The sequence below is a fragment of the Pinus tabuliformis genome, chromosome 7 (assembly GCF_031772625.1).
Source record: "Pinus tabuliformis cultivar Carrire ecotype Pingquan chromosome 7, CPIR1, whole genome shotgun sequence".
Taxonomy (NCBI): Eukaryota; Viridiplantae; Streptophyta; class Pinopsida; order Pinales; family Pinaceae; genus Pinus; species Pinus tabuliformis.
Window position 1 is genome coordinate 836,189,335 of NC_142293.1, and position 18,844 is coordinate 836,208,178.

At 37.4% G+C, this 18,844-nt stretch overlaps 1 protein-coding gene across 15 annotated transcripts in view; it reads right to left on the bottom strand.

Moving 5' to 3' along the window:
• Window positions 1–3,144: 3,144 nt before the first annotated feature.
• Window positions 3,145–18,844, bottom strand: part of LOC149250219 (transcription initiation factor TFIID subunit 11-like) — a 67,007-nt gene continuing 51,307 nt past the window's right edge. For 9 of the 15 annotated variants that reach the window (XM_089458973.1, XM_089458958.1, XM_089458959.1 and 6 more), the window contains one exon: window positions 3,145–3,817. In XM_089458973.1, coding sequence (XP_089315099.1) covers window positions 3,152–3,802 — 651 coding nt within the window. In that variant the 5' untranslated portion in view covers window positions 3,803–3,817 and the 3' untranslated portion in view covers window positions 3,145–3,151. Of the gene's footprint in view, window positions 3,818–5,486; window positions 5,545–18,844 lie in introns of all 15 variants that reach the window. The other 6 variants (XM_089458972.1, XM_089458968.1, XM_089458963.1 and 3 more) reach the window with 2 other exon arrangements.

Genomic DNA, 18,844 nt, shown 5'->3' on the forward strand with positions numbered 1-18,844 from the left:
GAAAAACATTGTCAAATGAACATGGATGCTTTAGAAAGAAAATCTCTAATAAAAAGGAAGAATGATAACCATCTCAAAATAAGAGAATATTTTATAAAAGTGGAATTAAAAATCTACCAAAAACTAGAAATTTTGGAGTATGTTGCAAGAATATCCTTAAGTCCTATCCATCCCTCTTTTTCCTTGGTTAGAAAAGGACTAATTTAGATGGAGAGCCTTAGTTTACCAAAATGAGAAGAAACATATTTATATTAGTTACAAATATGAATACTACAATATGAAACATATTCATTTTAGACAAAACATAGATCTAATAAGAGATGAAAAGTTCAATTGGACTACCAGAAAATAGACAACTTACGTATATATTATTTTTATTATAATATATATGGATTTTTTTTTTGAAAAAAAAAAAAGAATTGAAAAGTTCAAGTGATATAGTCCAAGATCCATAATTAACCCACAATCTAAGCATTTAAAATCAAACCACCAATTTGACTAGAGCAAATCAAATAACAAATATAGGCGTCGGCAAGATCATTATGGATTACAAGAAAGAGATTGATGTTCTCAAAGCATGGTATGCATATGGGATGGAAGTTTCCTTCAACAAAACCATGTGTGAATGTTTATATTTATGGTAATGTAATACCTATGTAATAAGAAACTTAAATCTTAGTGAGAAATATACAATAATGATATTATATAGATTACTTAGATTGATAAGGGTATTATTGCAAAATGCATTTTTATTTGACACGCCTTTTTAGGTTATTGTGTGTCAAAGAGTGAAGGTGATTTGATGTAATTTTTTTTTAAGTCTTGTGTGTCACATAAATATCTTGTCTTATTTTATGCATTGCTTGCTACCCTTAAAAAATAAATCAATTGCAAAATAAATGTATTTAATTAAAATAAGATTGTTCCTTACATGCACTAAATAAAGGATAACCTTACCTTCTTGCTTAAGGTAAAACCTTTTAAGACTTCAACATTTACGTCAAATTAGATCAAGACCTTACCTTCAAGGTAAGACCTCATGGCCATCACTCAAATCATTCCATTTGTCATCCAATTTCTTGTTCTAGTTGAATGGCTACCCCTTTAGCTTGATCAAATATGTAGATTAAAAACTTGTTACAAAAACTAGAGGGGGTAGAGTTTGTACATGTTGATTAATTAATATTGGCTTGTTGTGATGAGGCTCAAGGGGTAGGCCTCCCCCGAGTGTGGGAGCCCCAAATGATAATTTTTGGGAGTGTCTTTGGAGTGTCACGTCCCTTGCCAAGCCACAAGTTCCTTTTAATATGACTTGTGGGTTTCCAGTTCTAGCTTCACCCAATCACTAGTCCCAAAAAAATTCATTACAAAATAATATACATTATTCATTAAATGCGCTTTCTCAAATTTCTCATGTATGTTACAAATAATTTATCATTTGTAAATATCCTTTATCTCTATCTTCTTAAATATTTGTCATTTGCGAACAATTTTTTGTCCAAGTTATTTACCATATCTTTTTATTCAATTTACAAATCTATCTATATTGAATTAAAATATTTTCACTAATGCTATTTATAATAACGTACTTATAGTTTGCAAAACATATCAAATATTGACTTAAAATATTTTCTTATCAACACTATTTATAACACCGTATCTTAGCTTAAAGGGGTTAAATCCAATGGTGGAAAACGGGGAGTTTGTCACCATTGGGCAAAGTAAATTCCCATGAGACGTCCCTGGAGCCATGGGGGCACCTTGAGGTAGTGGTCAAATATGTAGTTGCACTAAGAGAGACCATATTAAATGGTTTCATGACTCGTGCACATATAAATGAATCAAAACCCACCCCCGTGTCCTCGTTTATTTTCAAGTTAAAGGATCTTAGCTCGAGTGGTTTGGTTATTTCATTCCCAAGCTACATGGGTTCAAGTCTCTAGAGACATTTTAGAAAAAGCTTGTTTGTGGTATTTATAAAATGGTTGTCTCTGGCACAATATTGGAAACTGATATTTTGAAATCACCGATTCTCCAAAAATTCTTGTTCCTGTTAAAAAAAACATAAAAACAAAAACAGAAACATCTTATCTCATAGTTTACAAAATCTATCAATATTAATTCAAAATGATCCTATCAAATACCACTTACAACATTTTTCCTTCTAGTTTGCAAAATCAGATTCATCTATATCAATTCAAAATATTTATTTGATAATCCACTACCTCAAAATCCAAATCCATAATATCAACTCAATATTTCTTTGATATTCCTCTCCATAGAATGCCCTTTTAGAAAATTATGTAAAGCCTTTTTGGAAAGTAACCCATCTTCTCTACCAATGCATATTACAATTTGTTTGGAGAAGTATAAGGGTTGTGCATAATAAGCCTTTCATAATCAGCAACTTTTGAGAAGAAATAATAGCAAAAAACTGAACATTTGTGGTAAATCTTCAGCTACTCCTGAAATGATTGGGAATCAATTGCATAATCATAACAGTTTCAAATACTTCTACTGAAAAGATTGGGAATCAATTGCATAATCGTAACAGTTTCAAAAAATCACACATCAGTTCCCCTTAAAAAATGGGAGTTTCCACACCAATATCTTCCATGAAAGGTCCAAGACAACTTAGGTTGTTTGGAGAAGTATAAGGGTTGTGCATAATAAGCCTTTCATAATCAGCAACTTTTGAGAAGAAATAATAGCAAAAATATGAACATTTGTGGTAAATCTTCAGCTACTCCTACTGAAATGATTGGGAATCAATTGCATAATCATAACAGTTTCAAATACTTCTACTGAAAAGATCGGGAATCAATTGCATAATCATAACAGTTTCAAAAAATCGCACATCAATTCCCCTTAAAAAATGGGACTTTTCACACCAATATCTTCCATGAAAGGTCCAAGACAACTTAGGATCAATATTTTACAGGCATTTGTTGAACTTGGTTTTATAAGAGGAGGTATTATTGTGAGGCCTTTATCACTTTGGCACTACTATTAACAATGTCATCTTTTTACAGCTGCATTCCTCAACAGAAGCTTTTGCCTCTCTAAATTTTTAGCAGGTCCTCATATTCTTCAAAATAGATTCACAGCACCACTATAATAACCAACACAAATAAATTGCATTCATTTGAAACTAGTAAAAGAGGCGAGGCCTTGATCGCTTTGGCACCTTGCCTTCCAACTTGAGGCGGCGATAGGCCTCTCGGATGTGACAAGGGCGAATGGGACCTCTTTCGTTCCTCTCCGTCATCACCATCCGCCCCGTTTCCACCAATTCCCCCACAAACATCTTGGCTACTCCCGACATGACTATGGTCATGGGCATGGAGATGGGACACCCCGCTATACTCTGCAATACCCTCCTCATGTTTGCCTTCTGAAAGCCAGCTCGCCGGAAGGATTCATACCTGTTCATCTGATCAGGTGTTAGTTGTGCCAATACGGCCGTGAATTTCTCAATTTTATCGGGATCCCCCGACTGGTATTTGCCGAGTTCATCCATGTTTTCCTCCTCCTCATCTTTAGATTTGGGGGGTTCTTCTGCAGCAGTGGTATTTTGTACCAGAGGTGGTTGAGAAACCACTTCATCGTCCTCTGCATCGCTGTTGATAGGGGTAGCAGTAGGGGAGGTGCCCCCCTTGTTATTAGTTTTAATGTCCTCCTTGAGAGTGTCTTCTTCATTCCCTGCATCTGTCGTTGCCTCTATGCCATGCGGAGAATCTGGCGGTGTGTCATAATCATTTGTTGCAATCTCAAATGGGTCTATGCTCATCTTCACTAACATAAAATATTTTTGATGCTGCGGAACAAACCAAATTGTACTTATATTATTGAAATGAAAACACTCAACTAAGGCGCTTGGTGAAACAGAGACTAACAAACCAGAAAAAAATTATATTAAAACAAACACGTTAGTTTAGACGGTTGAAACAATCCCTTACATATTGCCACATAAAAGTACTCGTTTGTTAAAGTAATTCAAACTAGTCTTATCACATAGCAAAATGCATCTTTCTTACAAACCATACATTTTGAAGGGGGACACAGCATAAAACACTTTCATTTTATATGCTCTCGGTATGAATATGTCTGCAACTTCAGTCATGTTTCTAGAAGATAAAATGGGCTCACATAAAACAATGGGGACCAGATTTCTTTTGAGAATTTTGTGGTAAAATCATCTAAACAAATATGCTGACACAACTCCCCCAAGTCCTCAATCTGAGAAAAATTACTCTAGTGACTTAAATTCCATTACAATTTGAATTAACTACTCAAAAAGTGTCCAATCTGAGAAAAATTGCACTAGTGACTTAAATTCCATTACAATTTGAATTAACTAATCAAAAAGTGTTAAACAAGACTACTAGGTGCTATCAATATGTCAAAAGCAGCAACTTCATACCCACAAGCTTGTAAGAGCTTAAAATAATAGATTACAACTAGCTAACACCTCGAGAACACTACAAAATGCACTGTGAAAAGAGAACAAAAATATGTTCAATAAGAAGGTAAAGCAAAAAAAAATCATAACTCTCTTATGACAGACTTACTGAGTTTTAGAACATCTATGCTAGAAATGATTCTTCCTAGAGAAATATTTCTGACTCATTGCAAATGCTTCTTTATTTTACAATTTGAATTAACTACTCAAAAAGTGTTAAACAAGAGTTCTAGGTGCTATCAATATGTCAAAAGTAGCAACTTCATACCCACAAGCTTGTAAAAGTTTAAAATAATAGGATACAACTTGCTAACACCTCGAGAACACTACAAAATGCACTGTGAAGAGCAAGAACAAAAAAACGTTCAATAAAAAGGTAAAGAAAAAAACAGAACTTTCTTATGACAGACTTACTGAGTTTTAGGAAATCTAAGCTAGAAATGGTTCTTCCTAGAGAAATATTTCTGACTCATTGCAAATGCTTCTTAAGAAATACCAATGAAATCTGCAAAACATCTCTAACATTTAAACCTGTGAACACATTTGACTTCCTAGAAATCAGAAATCCAGCACACATCAACCAAGATTCCTCCCTGTAAAATCTAAAAACGATTTATCCTACGGTATTTATGGAGGTATTGAGAGGAAAGATGCCTCACTAAAGTCAAATATAAAAAATGTAATAGGTTAAGCAAACAGCCAGATTAAGTACAGTGGATTGAAAATATTTGTTAAAATGCATTCTCAAAATTAGAGCCCAAAGGTAACCAGCTTCATTTGAAATGACAAACTGAGAGTTTCTAGAAGTCAAAAGAGCCTTCTCAAATAAATTAAGCCTCTTACAATTATAGCTATAAAAATGTCTTTTACCTCTTAATATATCTAGGATATATTAAGTGGACTTTAAGGTCCATTGGAATCAGATATTGGATTCTTTACTTGTGCTCGTCCTAACAATCTATAGTCAAAAAGGATTGACTTTGATGTGCAAAATTCTAATTTGAGTTGAGCTTGGACAACATACTTACGCCACACTAATCCCACCATGATTGACTTTGACCTCTCACTGGAGCAGATCAACTCTGAAAGGCGAAAAACAAAGGTTAATTTCAAAAATTGATTTATGGTGTAAATGAAACTCTGGAGGTTTGCCAAATCCAAGGTTGGAAATTCCAGCGAGAGCAAAAGTAATAATTGTTTCTTTACCGAAAGTAATAATCTTTTACTGTCATAGGAGATTCCAAAAATATTATCAGTCATATGGTACATAATTCAGAGCCAGGTGATCATCCTTTAAGATTCATTCTTGATAGGAGCAAATGAGAAGCAAAGTCCTTTATCTCCATATCCTTCTATCATGTATTGTGTGAACTCCACAATTAGGCAGATCCATGGGCCACTTATGGAGTGATAATAAAGTTGGGGAGTTGGTGGTTATTGGAACATTAGAACAACAATCCATGCCTTAAAGCTCATCAGTTAATGACATATTTCATGGTACTAATTTCTACATGGTTGGATAGCAAACCTCGTGGTACACATACACTGGCACATGGTGCACAAGCCATTATTCATCGCCCATACAATTTGTAACATGAAGAGATGGGAGCTAATCTGCTACATGCTCCAATCTTTAATTCCGCATGCTTGTCTTTCATTTGCACTAGTTTTTCAGGCTCACTGTGGGATAATGGTTTCTACCAGTATCCAGTTCTTCTGGGTGTTCCTCAACTTTGTTTTTAGTGATCTGGGCATTTGTTTTCTGTTTCAAAGTCTGTTAGGAGCAAGAGAGCTGCCAGGGGAATTTGCCCCCTTGCAAACTTCTAGCACATGGAGTCTCTGGCCACTCTTTGGTTAGTTTAGCAAGGGAAGTTCACGGCATAATCTGGTCTGAGGTCACTCGGGCAGAGGTATTTTTGTTGGTGGGCATTACAGGAACGTTTGGTCAGTGGAGGCAGTGAACAGTCTTTTTCTACTGATGATTCTGGTTCAGTTGGGAACCAAATGGATTCCTGGGAACTCGAAGAGATTTGTGGGGCTTTTTAAAGCCATGAACACCATGTGCATTGTCATTGACCCTCTATTTTAAACCTGGCTTCTAAATTACATGAATTGGAACAGCAGATTTCAACACAGATGGCTGATATAATGGGTACTCTAATGGATTTAATGAAGCAGATGGCAATGGCTGAAGCAGAATGTAGTCTCCTTCATAACCTGGCTTTAAATTTGCTGAAAAGGGACCAGTCTGGAGCAGCAGTGTAGAGGATGGTAATGTGCCCCTCAAGAGGTCAAATGAAGGGTGAAGAAATGGAGAATCAATATGACAAAGAGATGGCAACAGCTGAGCAGGAAATCGAACCTACAAGCACAAGCCTGGAGGATGCTTCCAGTACTAGCACTCTGGTAATTTTAATGTATTTTGCATTATAATGAGTTTCGAGCATCTCCTACAGTGTATATGGTACTAAGGAAATCTGGGCTATTTTGTTTAGAAACCAAGCTATTTTGTATTGCTGGCTTGAAGTAGGTCTGGTTTAAAAATGTAATGCAGTCAAGCTTGAAACTTTATGAACACTACAGGAATGTAACACTAGCTGCAGTTTTTCCTGTAGTCTTTATAGTGGTGGCAATTGGAATCGACCTTATGTCATGCAAGTACGAGACTGGCCGAGTTGCCCATTTCCCTAGACACAAAAAAGAAAAGATCTGCTAAAGGAGTCCAATGATATCCAAGTTGAGGATATAATCATCTACCAACCTGTGCAGTATATCAATCATCCAAACACCTGTTTCTGCTGCCAAAGCCACAATTGCTGCACTAATGTCTGCCCCCATGTGGCCAAAAATCCTCCAAGTCATTCAAAACCCCAGGAAGATTGGATTGTCATTACAAGGAAAGGTTCAAACATTGGTAAGCAATTGCAACATCAAGCCATGTCTCAAACTATCATGTCCACCTATGGTACTAGAATCTTCTCACATGCAGCCCCAATGGCACCTAAGGGGCAAGCTCCGGTTCTCAGAACTTTCAACCTTCCGGCAATGAAAACATGCAAACCAGGTCGCCACCACCTCTGCTGCACCTGCCTGCAGAGTCTTCTATGCAATAAGGCAAAGTGCCTCTGCAGAAACCAAGAGCAGAAACCAAGGACAATGAATGATTTTTTGGAAAAACCTGCTGGAATGGATGTAACCAATGGGTGAGGTTACATTTGGTATCTCCCTTGCATCCCCAAAGGAAGAACTTCTCATGTAATGTGTGGGATCTTTCAAACCTATGCACAAAGGTCACTGTCCAGTGTCAAGCTCTTGTCAGAAAATTAATGAGTTGAAGACAGCTTGTTTGCAAGAAGTAAAAGTTCTTGACTTTTTGCTTAAGGCACAACTTTAATTCATCAATATCTAAAATTTATTTTGCTTGGGGCCTTGGTATTGTTTCCAACAACAGGGCAGAAGCCTATGCTATATGGCAAGGACTTAAAGTAGCTAAGGGAATGGGTATGCAATCTTTTACCGCCATAGGAGATTCAAAAAATATTATCAGTCATATGGTACATAATTCAGAGCCAGGTGTTCATCCTTTAAGATTCATTCTTGGTAGGAGCAAATGAGAAGCAAATTCCTACATGTCCATATCCTTCTATCATGTATTGTGTGACCTCAACAATTAGGCAGATCAATGGGCCAATTATGGCATGATACTAAAAGTTGCGGAGTTAGTGGTTATTGGAACATTAGAACAACAATCCATGCCTTAAATCTCATCAAGTTAATGACATATTGCATGATATTGAATGGTTGGATGGCAAAGCTCATGGTACACATACACTGGCACATGGTGCACCAGCCATTATTCATCACCCATACAATTTGTAACATGAAGCGATGGGAGCTAATCTGCTACATGCTCCAATCTTTAATTCTACATGTTTATCTTTCATTGGCACTTGTTTTTCAGGCTCAATGTGGGATAACGGTTTCCACCTGTATCGAGTTCTTCTGGGTGTTCCTCAACTTTGTTTTTAGTGATCTGGGCATTTGTTTTCAGTTTCAAAGTCTGTTAGGAGCAAGAAAGCTGCCAGGCTAAGTCACATGACACGAGGACACGAGACACGGAGGACACGTAAATACGAGTATTCAGTACGAAACGCAGTGACCTGGAAAAAGGACACGGGGGACACGTTTTATATATATTTAATAAATATATATATATATATATACCGAAATATAGTTTTTTTATCCATATTAAATTGCAGGTTGCAGCTTATCTAATCAAATTAAAATATAATTACTTCTCAAAGTTCATAGTTCACTTTAAAAAAATAAATAGAATCAAAATTTACTATTTAGAAATTAGAATGTGATATGCTTGGTCTTGATTCTTGAATATTCAATGTTCATTGTTCATGTACAACTTACAAGCACATAAGAAAATAACTAAAGTCTAATCCTATTGATTTCCTCTGCCCCTCTTGCGAGAAAATGCCACAGCTTTCCCTTTCCCTCTAGATGTAGATGCTGGTGCTAGTGGAGTTGGCAGTGGAGTTTGCTATGCTCTAGAAGTTGAAGAACTAGAAGTAGGAGCTATAGGAGGTAGACCACGTCCTCTACTAGTGGCAGGGGTAGCCCGGGCAGGTGGTGTCACCTGGAAACATTACAATCTCCCAATCCTGAAATCCTGAAAAACTGATAAGTCTGTTGCATTTTGAATGAAATCTAAAATTCTACTTTCTCCATATGAAATCCAATGAGGCCGGAACCACTCTCAAACATCCTGAGTCATTTCATGGTAATGTTAAAAATTTAAGTAAAAGTGACATTCTCCTTAATCTTCATTTTCATCGACATTCTCCTTAATCTTCATTTTTGAAAATGAAGATTAAGGAGAATGTCGATGAAAATGAAGATTAAGGAGAATGTCACTTTTACTTTAAGAATTTAACATTACCATGAATAGCATATCAATACTAGGGCCTAGACTTGATCATTAAGTTGCCCCACTCAAAAATTATTTGTTTCTTTCAAAAAAAATTGCAGCTTATGCAGGCAACATTTTCTATCAATGGAATACGCGTTTTCCAGATGCAGGACACGACGAAAACCGACGAATACGTTTTACATTTTACAGGACACGATGAAAAACGTTTTCGACACGTTTTAGGGCCGTTTTCGTGTCTGACACGTAAAATACGGGACACGGGACCTTGGAGGACGTGTCCTGTGACTTAGCTGCCAGGGTAACTGACCCCCTTGCAAACTTCTAGCACATGGAATCTCTGGCCACTCATTGGTTAGTTTAGCAAGGGAATTTCACGGCATTGTCTGGTTTGAGGTCACTCAGGCACAGAGGTATTTTTGTTGGTGGGCGTTACAGGAAGGTTTGGTCAGCGGAGGCAGTGGACAGTCTTTTTCTACTGATGATTCTGGTTCAGTTGCGAACCAAATGGATTCTTGGGAACTCGAAGAGATTTGTGGGGCTCTTCAAAGCCATAAAGAACATGTGCATTGTAAATGACCCTCTATTTTAAACCTGGCTTCTAAATTACATGAATTGAAACAGCAGATTTCAACACAGATGGCTGATATAATGGGTTCTCTGATGGATTTAATGAAGCAGATGGCAGTGGCTGAAGCAGAATGTAGTTTCCTTCGTAACCTTGCTTTAAATTTGCTAAAAGGGGACCAGTCTGCAGCATCAGCTTAGAGGATGGTAATGTGCTCCTCAAGAGGTCAAATGAAGGGTGAAGAAATGCAGAATCAATTTGACAAAGAGATGGCAACAGCTGAGCAGGAAATTGAACCTACAAGCACAAGCCTGGAGGATGCTTCCAGCACTAGCACTCAGTTGATTTTAATGTATTTTGCATTATAATGAGTTTTTAGCATCTCCTACGGTGTATATGGTACTAAGGAAATCTGGGCTATTTTGTTTAGAAACCAAGCTATTTTGTATTACTGGCTTGCAGTAGGTCTGGTTAAAAATTGTAATGCAGTCGAGCTTGAATCTTTATGAACACTACAGGGATGTACCACTAGCTGCAGTTTTTGCTGTAGTCTTTATATAATATAAATTGCCCAGTTATTGTTAAAAAAAAAAAAAAAAAAAAAAAATCAGAAAAACAAAAGCAAAAAAAAAAACTTATTCCACGAAGGTTTATTGCTTACAATTCTATGCATGAGGAAGAAAAGAGCAGCACTGCAACGTTGTCACCTAGGCCTGTTGCCCATGCTTCAAAGTACAGCATTGGACCGACCTATAGGCCAGTTTGGCTGTTGCTAAAGTTAGATGGCCAGACCCTAGTCTTTGCTAATATTGGTGCTTTGAATGATGCAATGGAGAGCAATATTTTGAAGTTGAATAATTGATGAGATGTTGGAGGACAATTCGCTGATGTGCAAAGCCTCCAACATGGTTGAGTGCCGTGAAGATAAGAAGCGCCTTCTTCCTCATCAATGGGGCCCAAAGGAGCAAAAGGCTTGATATTTACAGTTTAGTTTAGGACTTTACAACCCTAATGTATATCAAAAGCACAACTTTTCTGATCTTTGGATTACATGGTCTAGATTTAGAAAAGGGGGGATCAGAGCCCTGAAGCAACTTGATGAGGTCATGTTCTCAAACCAGAAAGTGTTCCCTCTAATCGTCAGGACTCAAAGCTCCAAGCTTGTTCAAGTAAAGGTCAAAGCTGTGATGTTATCTTATTTGATCATCTGCATATATTTTTGACATTGTATGGATAACTGGTAAGCCACATATGCCTTCATCACACTACCTACCCAATGTTTCTTATTTCAAAAATCCCAGTTGTCATAGCATTAACACCTAGACCTAGGGGAGAGAAAAGTAGGATCCAACACTGAAACGATGTTGTCTCTAGGACAGCTTCCTTTTTATAAGGTTACCTGAGAAAAATCTTTGATGTCAAGAAGCAGTGACAAAGGGTACCTACAAAGAATTGAATGCCATTACTAAGGCTTGCATTCCATGCCCTTTCTTGAGAACTTCAAGGATCAAGCAGCCAAGTTGCATCATACTACTCTAAGGGTTTACTTGCTCAAGAAGCAAGGAAAATGGCTCTCCAAGAAGGGCTAGAAGGAGCCCTAGACCTAGGGTTGAGCAGTATTTGTTGATGTGAAATGCCCTAGACCTAAGAATCCTAGAGAAATAAGGTTTTCTAAGTAATCCTTGTGAAGTTGGAGAAACAAGGTTGCGGGACCACAAAGAAACCCTAGTGGACCCAAACAAGGTCAAGGGTTTGGGGTGAAACTTCAAACAAAGGGCCTTGACCAAGTAAGGTAGAAGAAAAGGATTAAGGAAATGAGATTTGTCATTAATTTTCAATGATATGATCCTTAAAGAAGCCACTAACAAAGTGAGACCTAGGGACAATGGTCCTTGAACTAGGGCTTGGAAGAACTCGAGATTCCACCGTCGGAATAACTTCAAATTTGGAGGACTTCTTAAGGACACGCCAGCGCAATTCTAGGCCAACTGTCATCAATTTTGGATGGCTACAATTGATTTTGTGTGATGCCCTAGGAGACACTAGGGTTAGGACTTAGAAAAGAGGAAAGGAGGTGAGAAAGATTTTCGTTCTGGTGATCATCTAGGACTAGACCAATGCATATCCTATTGGGAGAATGGAGTCAAGAATGAGATTGATTCAAGGTCTTTGCTCTATCAAGGAGCCTAATTGCAGCTTCGCATGCCCTAGTGAAGCAGCTACCCAACTACAACAAGGATTTATACTTCGACTTGCCAAAAGAATGGAGTTTTAGGTTTCAAAGACAACCCCTAGGAACATTCACTTTTCCTTGCCCAATGAATAACACATGCAATAGATCAAGACTACAAAGTGATTTAAGATTTTCGCATAATTTAGAGCACAAGCAGCTTCATGATGCAGTATTTCATACATTAAACATTTAATGAAAATTTTGCATAAAAGAGAAACTTACATGGCAGAAAAAGTATATCCATCCATTACATTTGCAAGAGAGAAGCTCCAAAATAGAATAGCATCAACCCAAACATCAAAATGCATTCAAGAATCTCCAATTTGTCCTCCAAGAGCTATAGCGAAATTCTCAAGAAGAGATAATGATCCAAATCCAAGTGATGATCAAATGAAATGATCATCACATCAATATATATCCTAGTCAAGGGGTTTGATTCGCCTAATTAGGCCTAATAATGCCCCAATTAATAAAATAATGTGCAAAAATAACATTACTTGGTGATAAGCCCACCAAGATAACTCCATAATACAAAAATAAGCCTCTCAAGAGGGAAAAATGATAGATACAATAGGTCGAAGGGCCATTGAAGAGGCGTAATGGAGTCTAATGAGGACCAAGATGAATGAATGAGCTCCAAACATAGTGATAAAGAGGGTGGCCCCTTAATATCCAAGCAAATGACCTATGGTGCCCCTAAGTGGCTATGGGGCCACAAAACATCATCATGGGTCTCCAAATGGATCGAACAAGCCTGTATCCCATCTATAAGGGTTAGAAGAATGATGGAATCCCTCCCATTGTCTCCCATGGTGAGACACATCCTCATCTAGGCCCTAGATCAACTACCAAGTTTGTGGTGCAAGAGTGTTGACGGCTGGGCAAGGTGGTCCAGGTGCATCATCATCGCCAAATGGGTGGAACACAAGCAAGAAATGAGTGGAATTGAAGAATCCCATGAAGTGGCAATCTGCTCTTTGCTATGGTGGAGGCCCATGGCTCTCAACGCTCACCCTACAAATGCTAATATGACCATCTAGAGGGCTTGGACCCCATATAGGGAGACCAAACCCAAGATGAAGACCCACTTGCAATCCTGTATAAGATCCAATGCGTCCCCTCACCTTCCAGTACAACCAAACATTAGTGCAATTGAGTAAATGAGCTTCCAAGTCATGGACAAAGTGGACACTTCATAGTGGCATGCCATTCCATAATGGGCTTTTGAATGTACAAGTGCCTCCAAGTTCAAGAAGAAAGTTAACCAAGGACCCTATTAGGTGGTTTCAGCCTCTAAGGGGGTGATATGTCCATGGTACATCCATCAAATGGCAAGTGGCATGTGATATAATGATGGAAAGAAGTGAGGCATCAGGGGATGTTGAAAAATGTAACTAGATTCAATCTTCATTTAATGTATTTGAGTCATCATGAAATGTACTTGTCAAAAGAAGTAAAAAAAAAAAAAATATTATTATTATTATTACGACTTATTAAAGCATGGGTTTCATGCTTGGGTCATCATTATATTAGTCAAAGTCCCCATTGTGGACTCCTAGGATTAATATTGAGTTTATAGAGTCATTGTATATTCAAATAGACCCTTCTTGGGCTTTTGAATCATGTAAAAAGGTTTAGTATTGAGTCAAATATGATTTATGTATCCTCCACATCAAGTTGGCCTAAGGACATCAATTCGACCTCCCTTGAAGCCTATAAATAGAAGCAAGTCGAATTCATTTGGAGTATCTCATCTCAAGCAAGTTCGATATCTCTAAGGAAGTCAGAGAAGTGCGAAGTGGGTCTAAGGAAGCCAAAGGAAGTGCGAGTTGGGTGGAATCTAAGGAGAAGAAGAAAAATGAAATTTTGGTGCCTCTCTCTCTTTGTTTCGTGCCCTAGTTTGGGAGATTGAAGTCTTCCAAGTTTCGCTAACATCGGAAGTTGCCTAATGTCGAGAGCTACCTAATGTCGGAAGTTGCTAGAAGAGAGGTTGAAGATCTCAGAGGTTGACTTGGTGTGGAGGGAAGGTTTGGTCTTTGTCTAGGGTGAAGAGTCTCAAATAATACTATTGAAAGGAAGAGAATTTTGACTGTGTTTTTCCCCCGAGGGGGGGTTTTCCCTGGCATAGTGCCTATATCTGGTGTCCATTGTTTTATGTTCTTTTGCTTTGGTAATTGCTTGATGAACTAAAAGAAAGAAGATATAAAGAAAACCTAATAAGAAGTCAAGAACATCACAAGTAATTATCAAGTATAAGAAAATATTTTTGTCTTTCTAATTTTCTAACATGGTTTCAAAGCTTTGATAAAGAAAGAAGAAAAACGCAATTTCAAGCACTTGATCAAGGAATCATTCAAAAGAGTTATTCAAGGGAAGAAGTCTACCATCTTCAAAAACAATGTCTAACACAATCAAGGGAGAGAACAAACTTGAAGGAGCCTCAAAATAAAGGTCTTGGAAAAAGAGGATTGACCTCATCCTTGAAAAGAACAAGGTGCTAGACTTGGTCAAAGGAAAAGTAAAGAAGCCTACAGAAGACTCCAGTGATGCTGAAAAAGTAAAGTTTAGGGAATTAGAATTGGTGGTCATGACACTAATGGTAGAAGGAATAAAGGGCAACCTTATCTCATTCATAGCCAACATCAATCATGCTCAGGAAACGTATGAAGCCTTGTCAAAGTTATTCACTTATTAAGAACATTGGTCAAGTAGCAAGCTTGAAAAATGAACTAAGAAACACAAAGATGACTAAAGAAGACACAGTGGCCTCCTTCTTTGTGAAGATAGCAAGAATCAGAGATGATCTTTTGGCCATTGATGAACAAAGAACTCATGATCACTGCTCTATTAGAATTGCCACCTACTTGGGGTGCATTTGCTATAGGACTTAACAGTTGGAAGGAAGCTCCCACTTTTGAATAACTATGGACTGCCTGCAGTAAGGAAGAATTAAGGATCTCATTAGTTGTCAATTTTGAAAATGTTTCAAATGCCTACATTGCTCAACATAAAGGAAAGAAATCGAAAGGACCAAGGAAGAAAGTTGACATGTCCAAGGTAGAATGTTATCAATGCCATAAGAAGGGTCACTACAGAAGTGATTGTCCCGACAATCCAAGAAATAAGAAGAGAGAAAGAGATCATGCTAACATTGTTGAAGAAGAAGATCCAAAGAAAGCCAAACCCGAAGAATCTGACATAAGGGACCTGCACTACTAAGTCCTTTGTTTTTAGTCTTAGATGTCCTATTTTGTATTTTTGATGTTTTAGAATCTATAGGTTTTAACATGCTTTTGGAAAAGACATTTTCTTTTGTTTTATAAGTTTATAGGTATCCCTCAAAAGCTTTGGAGGGAGCCCCCAACATCTCCCAAAGATAAGTATCTCTTTTCCTTTCAATCTTTGGTTTCATGTACTTATTTAAGATTTGATTATATTAATATTAATCAACATTCTCCCTCTATAGTCTTGAATACGGAAACCTCTACCATATCCTTGAGTATGGAAGAGAGCCACCCAAGACAAGGTTTGTCAAGAAACAAGGTATGCCTTAAACTACAAAACATTGATTTCTTTAAATGTTTTATTCATTTGACAATCTATTACTAACATTGTTATGTCTAGCTATATTGAATCATATTGATTCTTATTTTGGGTGATTCATCACTTGATAAATCTACCCCACTCGTATTCTTAATTGATTTTATAGAACCCTAGACAAGTTCTCTGGAAAACCCTAACCTAAGGGTATGCTAATGTGAATGACTGAAACCCTAAACTGCTTAGGGTTATTGAGAAATGTTATTTGAAGTCTTAATTGATGATGTCATGTTTGGGATTTTTGGTATGATGAGGAAAACCTAACTTGTTAGGGTTGAATGATAAAGTCTAAAATCCTAAACCTTTGAAGTTTTGGTAAATTTGGGTTTGCTATGTTCTTATTTGGAACCCTAACTCATTAGGGTTTGGTGGAATGTGTAAAGCAAGACACTTATAATGTCTTAGAAATTATTTCCTTGGAATGTGTGTTTGTCCGATCAATCCCTAGTTCAATCAAGTTTGTTTGTCTAACTCTTGTTGATATTTATGAAGTTGGATCTGACTAACACATGATATGAAATGCCTATGCATGATGATGAAGTCCTAGATGTATGAGTTGATCTGTCTATTGGTGATCATGAATCCTAGGGTTTGGAAATAAGCCCTAGTCAAAGGTTGTTTCTCTAGGATGATCATATTTGTGAAATTCTAGGGTTTTGGAGTTAAACCTTAGTAGAAGTGAAAATCTTTGATGTATGATGACAATGTGATAATTTGAGATTTGTGTAATATCGTTGAAATTTGATTTTTGGTTGTGATTGATGTTTGATTGAAAATCTAGGGTTTGCAACTAACACTAGTGGAAGTTGGTTATGTTGATGACTAAGTTGTGATTGGTTTTCATGTATGAAATCTAGGATTTGTGGGAAACATTAGTAAGGAGTCTAAAATATGAATTCTGAAAGTTGCAAGATGTTTTTGATCTATATTTTTAAATTGTTTCTAGGGTTTTACTATGTGGAAAGGTATGTCATACCTTTGGAAGAAACATTAAAACCCTAGATGTAATGAAAGTTGTTATGAAGTAGTCTAGGGTTTATGACTAAGTCCCTAGTAAGATGTTGAAAGAGTATGTGTCTCTTGTTTGTTTTGGTATCTAATATATAAGGTTGAAATGCTTCTGTAATTCTGATATGGCTAACTTCATGCTTCTATAGATTTGGTTGTACTTACTATCTAAGTTGTGCAAGTACACAATCTTCAATATGGTGAAGATGTTTGTTGATAAGCATGATGTGGATGATGACAACTTGGATGAAAAGGATTGGAAGCCACAAAAGATTCTCTGATGTCGAAGTAAAGAAGTTGAACTCCCTAAACTAAGAGGAAGCCTGGATAAAGGAAAGTTGCCTAGTTGAGAGGGAGGGCATGGAATAGTTTGATTAGAGAATGTTTGAAGATATGTTGTTGTATATGAAGTAGGAAAGTAAAGTGAATCTTCTGTAAAAGATTCGATTGATAGTCCTACTATGTTGAAGAGCAACATTTGTTGTCTGGAAAACCCCGAAGGTTTGTATTTGATTATGTACATGTGAAAGTATATTATTGATTGGGGTTGTGTTTGTACAAGTGAATCTCTCAAAGATTTTGATAGCATGTTTGTTACCAATCAGTTTGATTGGGAGACATTGGTTATCCTTGATCTGCTAGATCGAGTGTTGAGGCTTTGTGAGTGAAGCATTCCCTGGGAGGACATATATCCAGCACTTGGTGTTGATGTCTAGGTCCCGAAGTTGGAAAGGTGGCGTTGGTCACTGAGCTCTGACACGCACCTGGATTTCTGAGTTGATGCTTAGCAAATAAACGTGATGGTACCTAGAGAGGCTAAAAGCTCGAGTCCGTCTTATTCCCACCCAAATAGATTGCCCTGGTCAGGAATCTAGTCTGTGGCATTGCAGTGCCTAAATTGTTGAGAGACTAATGGATAGATTGCCCTGGTCAGGAATCTAGTCCATGGCATTGCGGTGCCTAAAGCCCTTCATGATTCATATAGTTGAGATCTTCCTTGTACTTGTATATAATGAATACCTCCCTAGTTAAGAGGGAGTGTTTAAAAATGTAAGTTTGGTCTTCATTTAATGTATTTGAGTCATCATGAAATGTACTTGTCAAAAGAATTAAGAAAAGAATTTTTATGATTATTATTATGACTTATTAAAGCATGGGTTTCACGCTTGGGTCATCATTATATTAGTCAAAGTCCCCATTGTAGATGCCTAGGATTAATATTGAGTGTATAGAGTCATTGTATATTCAAAGAGACCCTTCTTGGGCTTTGAATCATGTAAAAAGGTTTAGTATTGAGTCAAATATTATTTTTGTATCTCCCACATCAAGTTGGCCTAAGGACATCAATTCGACCTCCCTTGAAACCTATAAATACAAGCAAGTCGAATTCATTTGGAGTATCTCATCTCAAGCAAGTTCGATATCTCTAAGGAAGCCAAAGAAGTACGAAGTGGGTCTAAGGAAGCCAAAGGAAGTGCAAGTTGGGTGGAATCTAAAGAGAAGAAGAAAAACAAAATTTTGGTGCCTCTCTCTCTTTGTTTCATGCCCTAGTTTGGGAGATTGAAGTCTTCCAAGTTTTGTTGATGTCGGAAGTTGCCTGATGTCGAAAGTTGCTGGAAGAGAGGTCGAAGATCTGGGAGGCCGACTTGGTGTGGAGGGAAGGTTTGGTCTTTGTCTAGGGTAAAGAGTCCCAAAGAATACTATTGAAAGGAAGAGAATTTTGACTGGGTTTTCCCCTCGGGGGGGTTCCCTAGCATAATGCCTATATCTGGTGTCCATTGTTTTATTTTCTTTTGCTTTGGTAATTGCTTGATGAACTAAAAGAAAGAAGATATAAAGAAAACCTAATAAGAAGTCAGGAACATCACAAGTAATTATCAAGTATAAGAAAATCTTTCTACCTTTCTAGTTTTCTAACAGGGGAAGGCTCCAAGCCACATGCCACAGTACAAGGGTAGCTATGATAAGGGAAGCCCACACTTGGGTGTATGAATGTAGGAGGGAGCAATCGTGGTACATGAGTTACCCCGACCT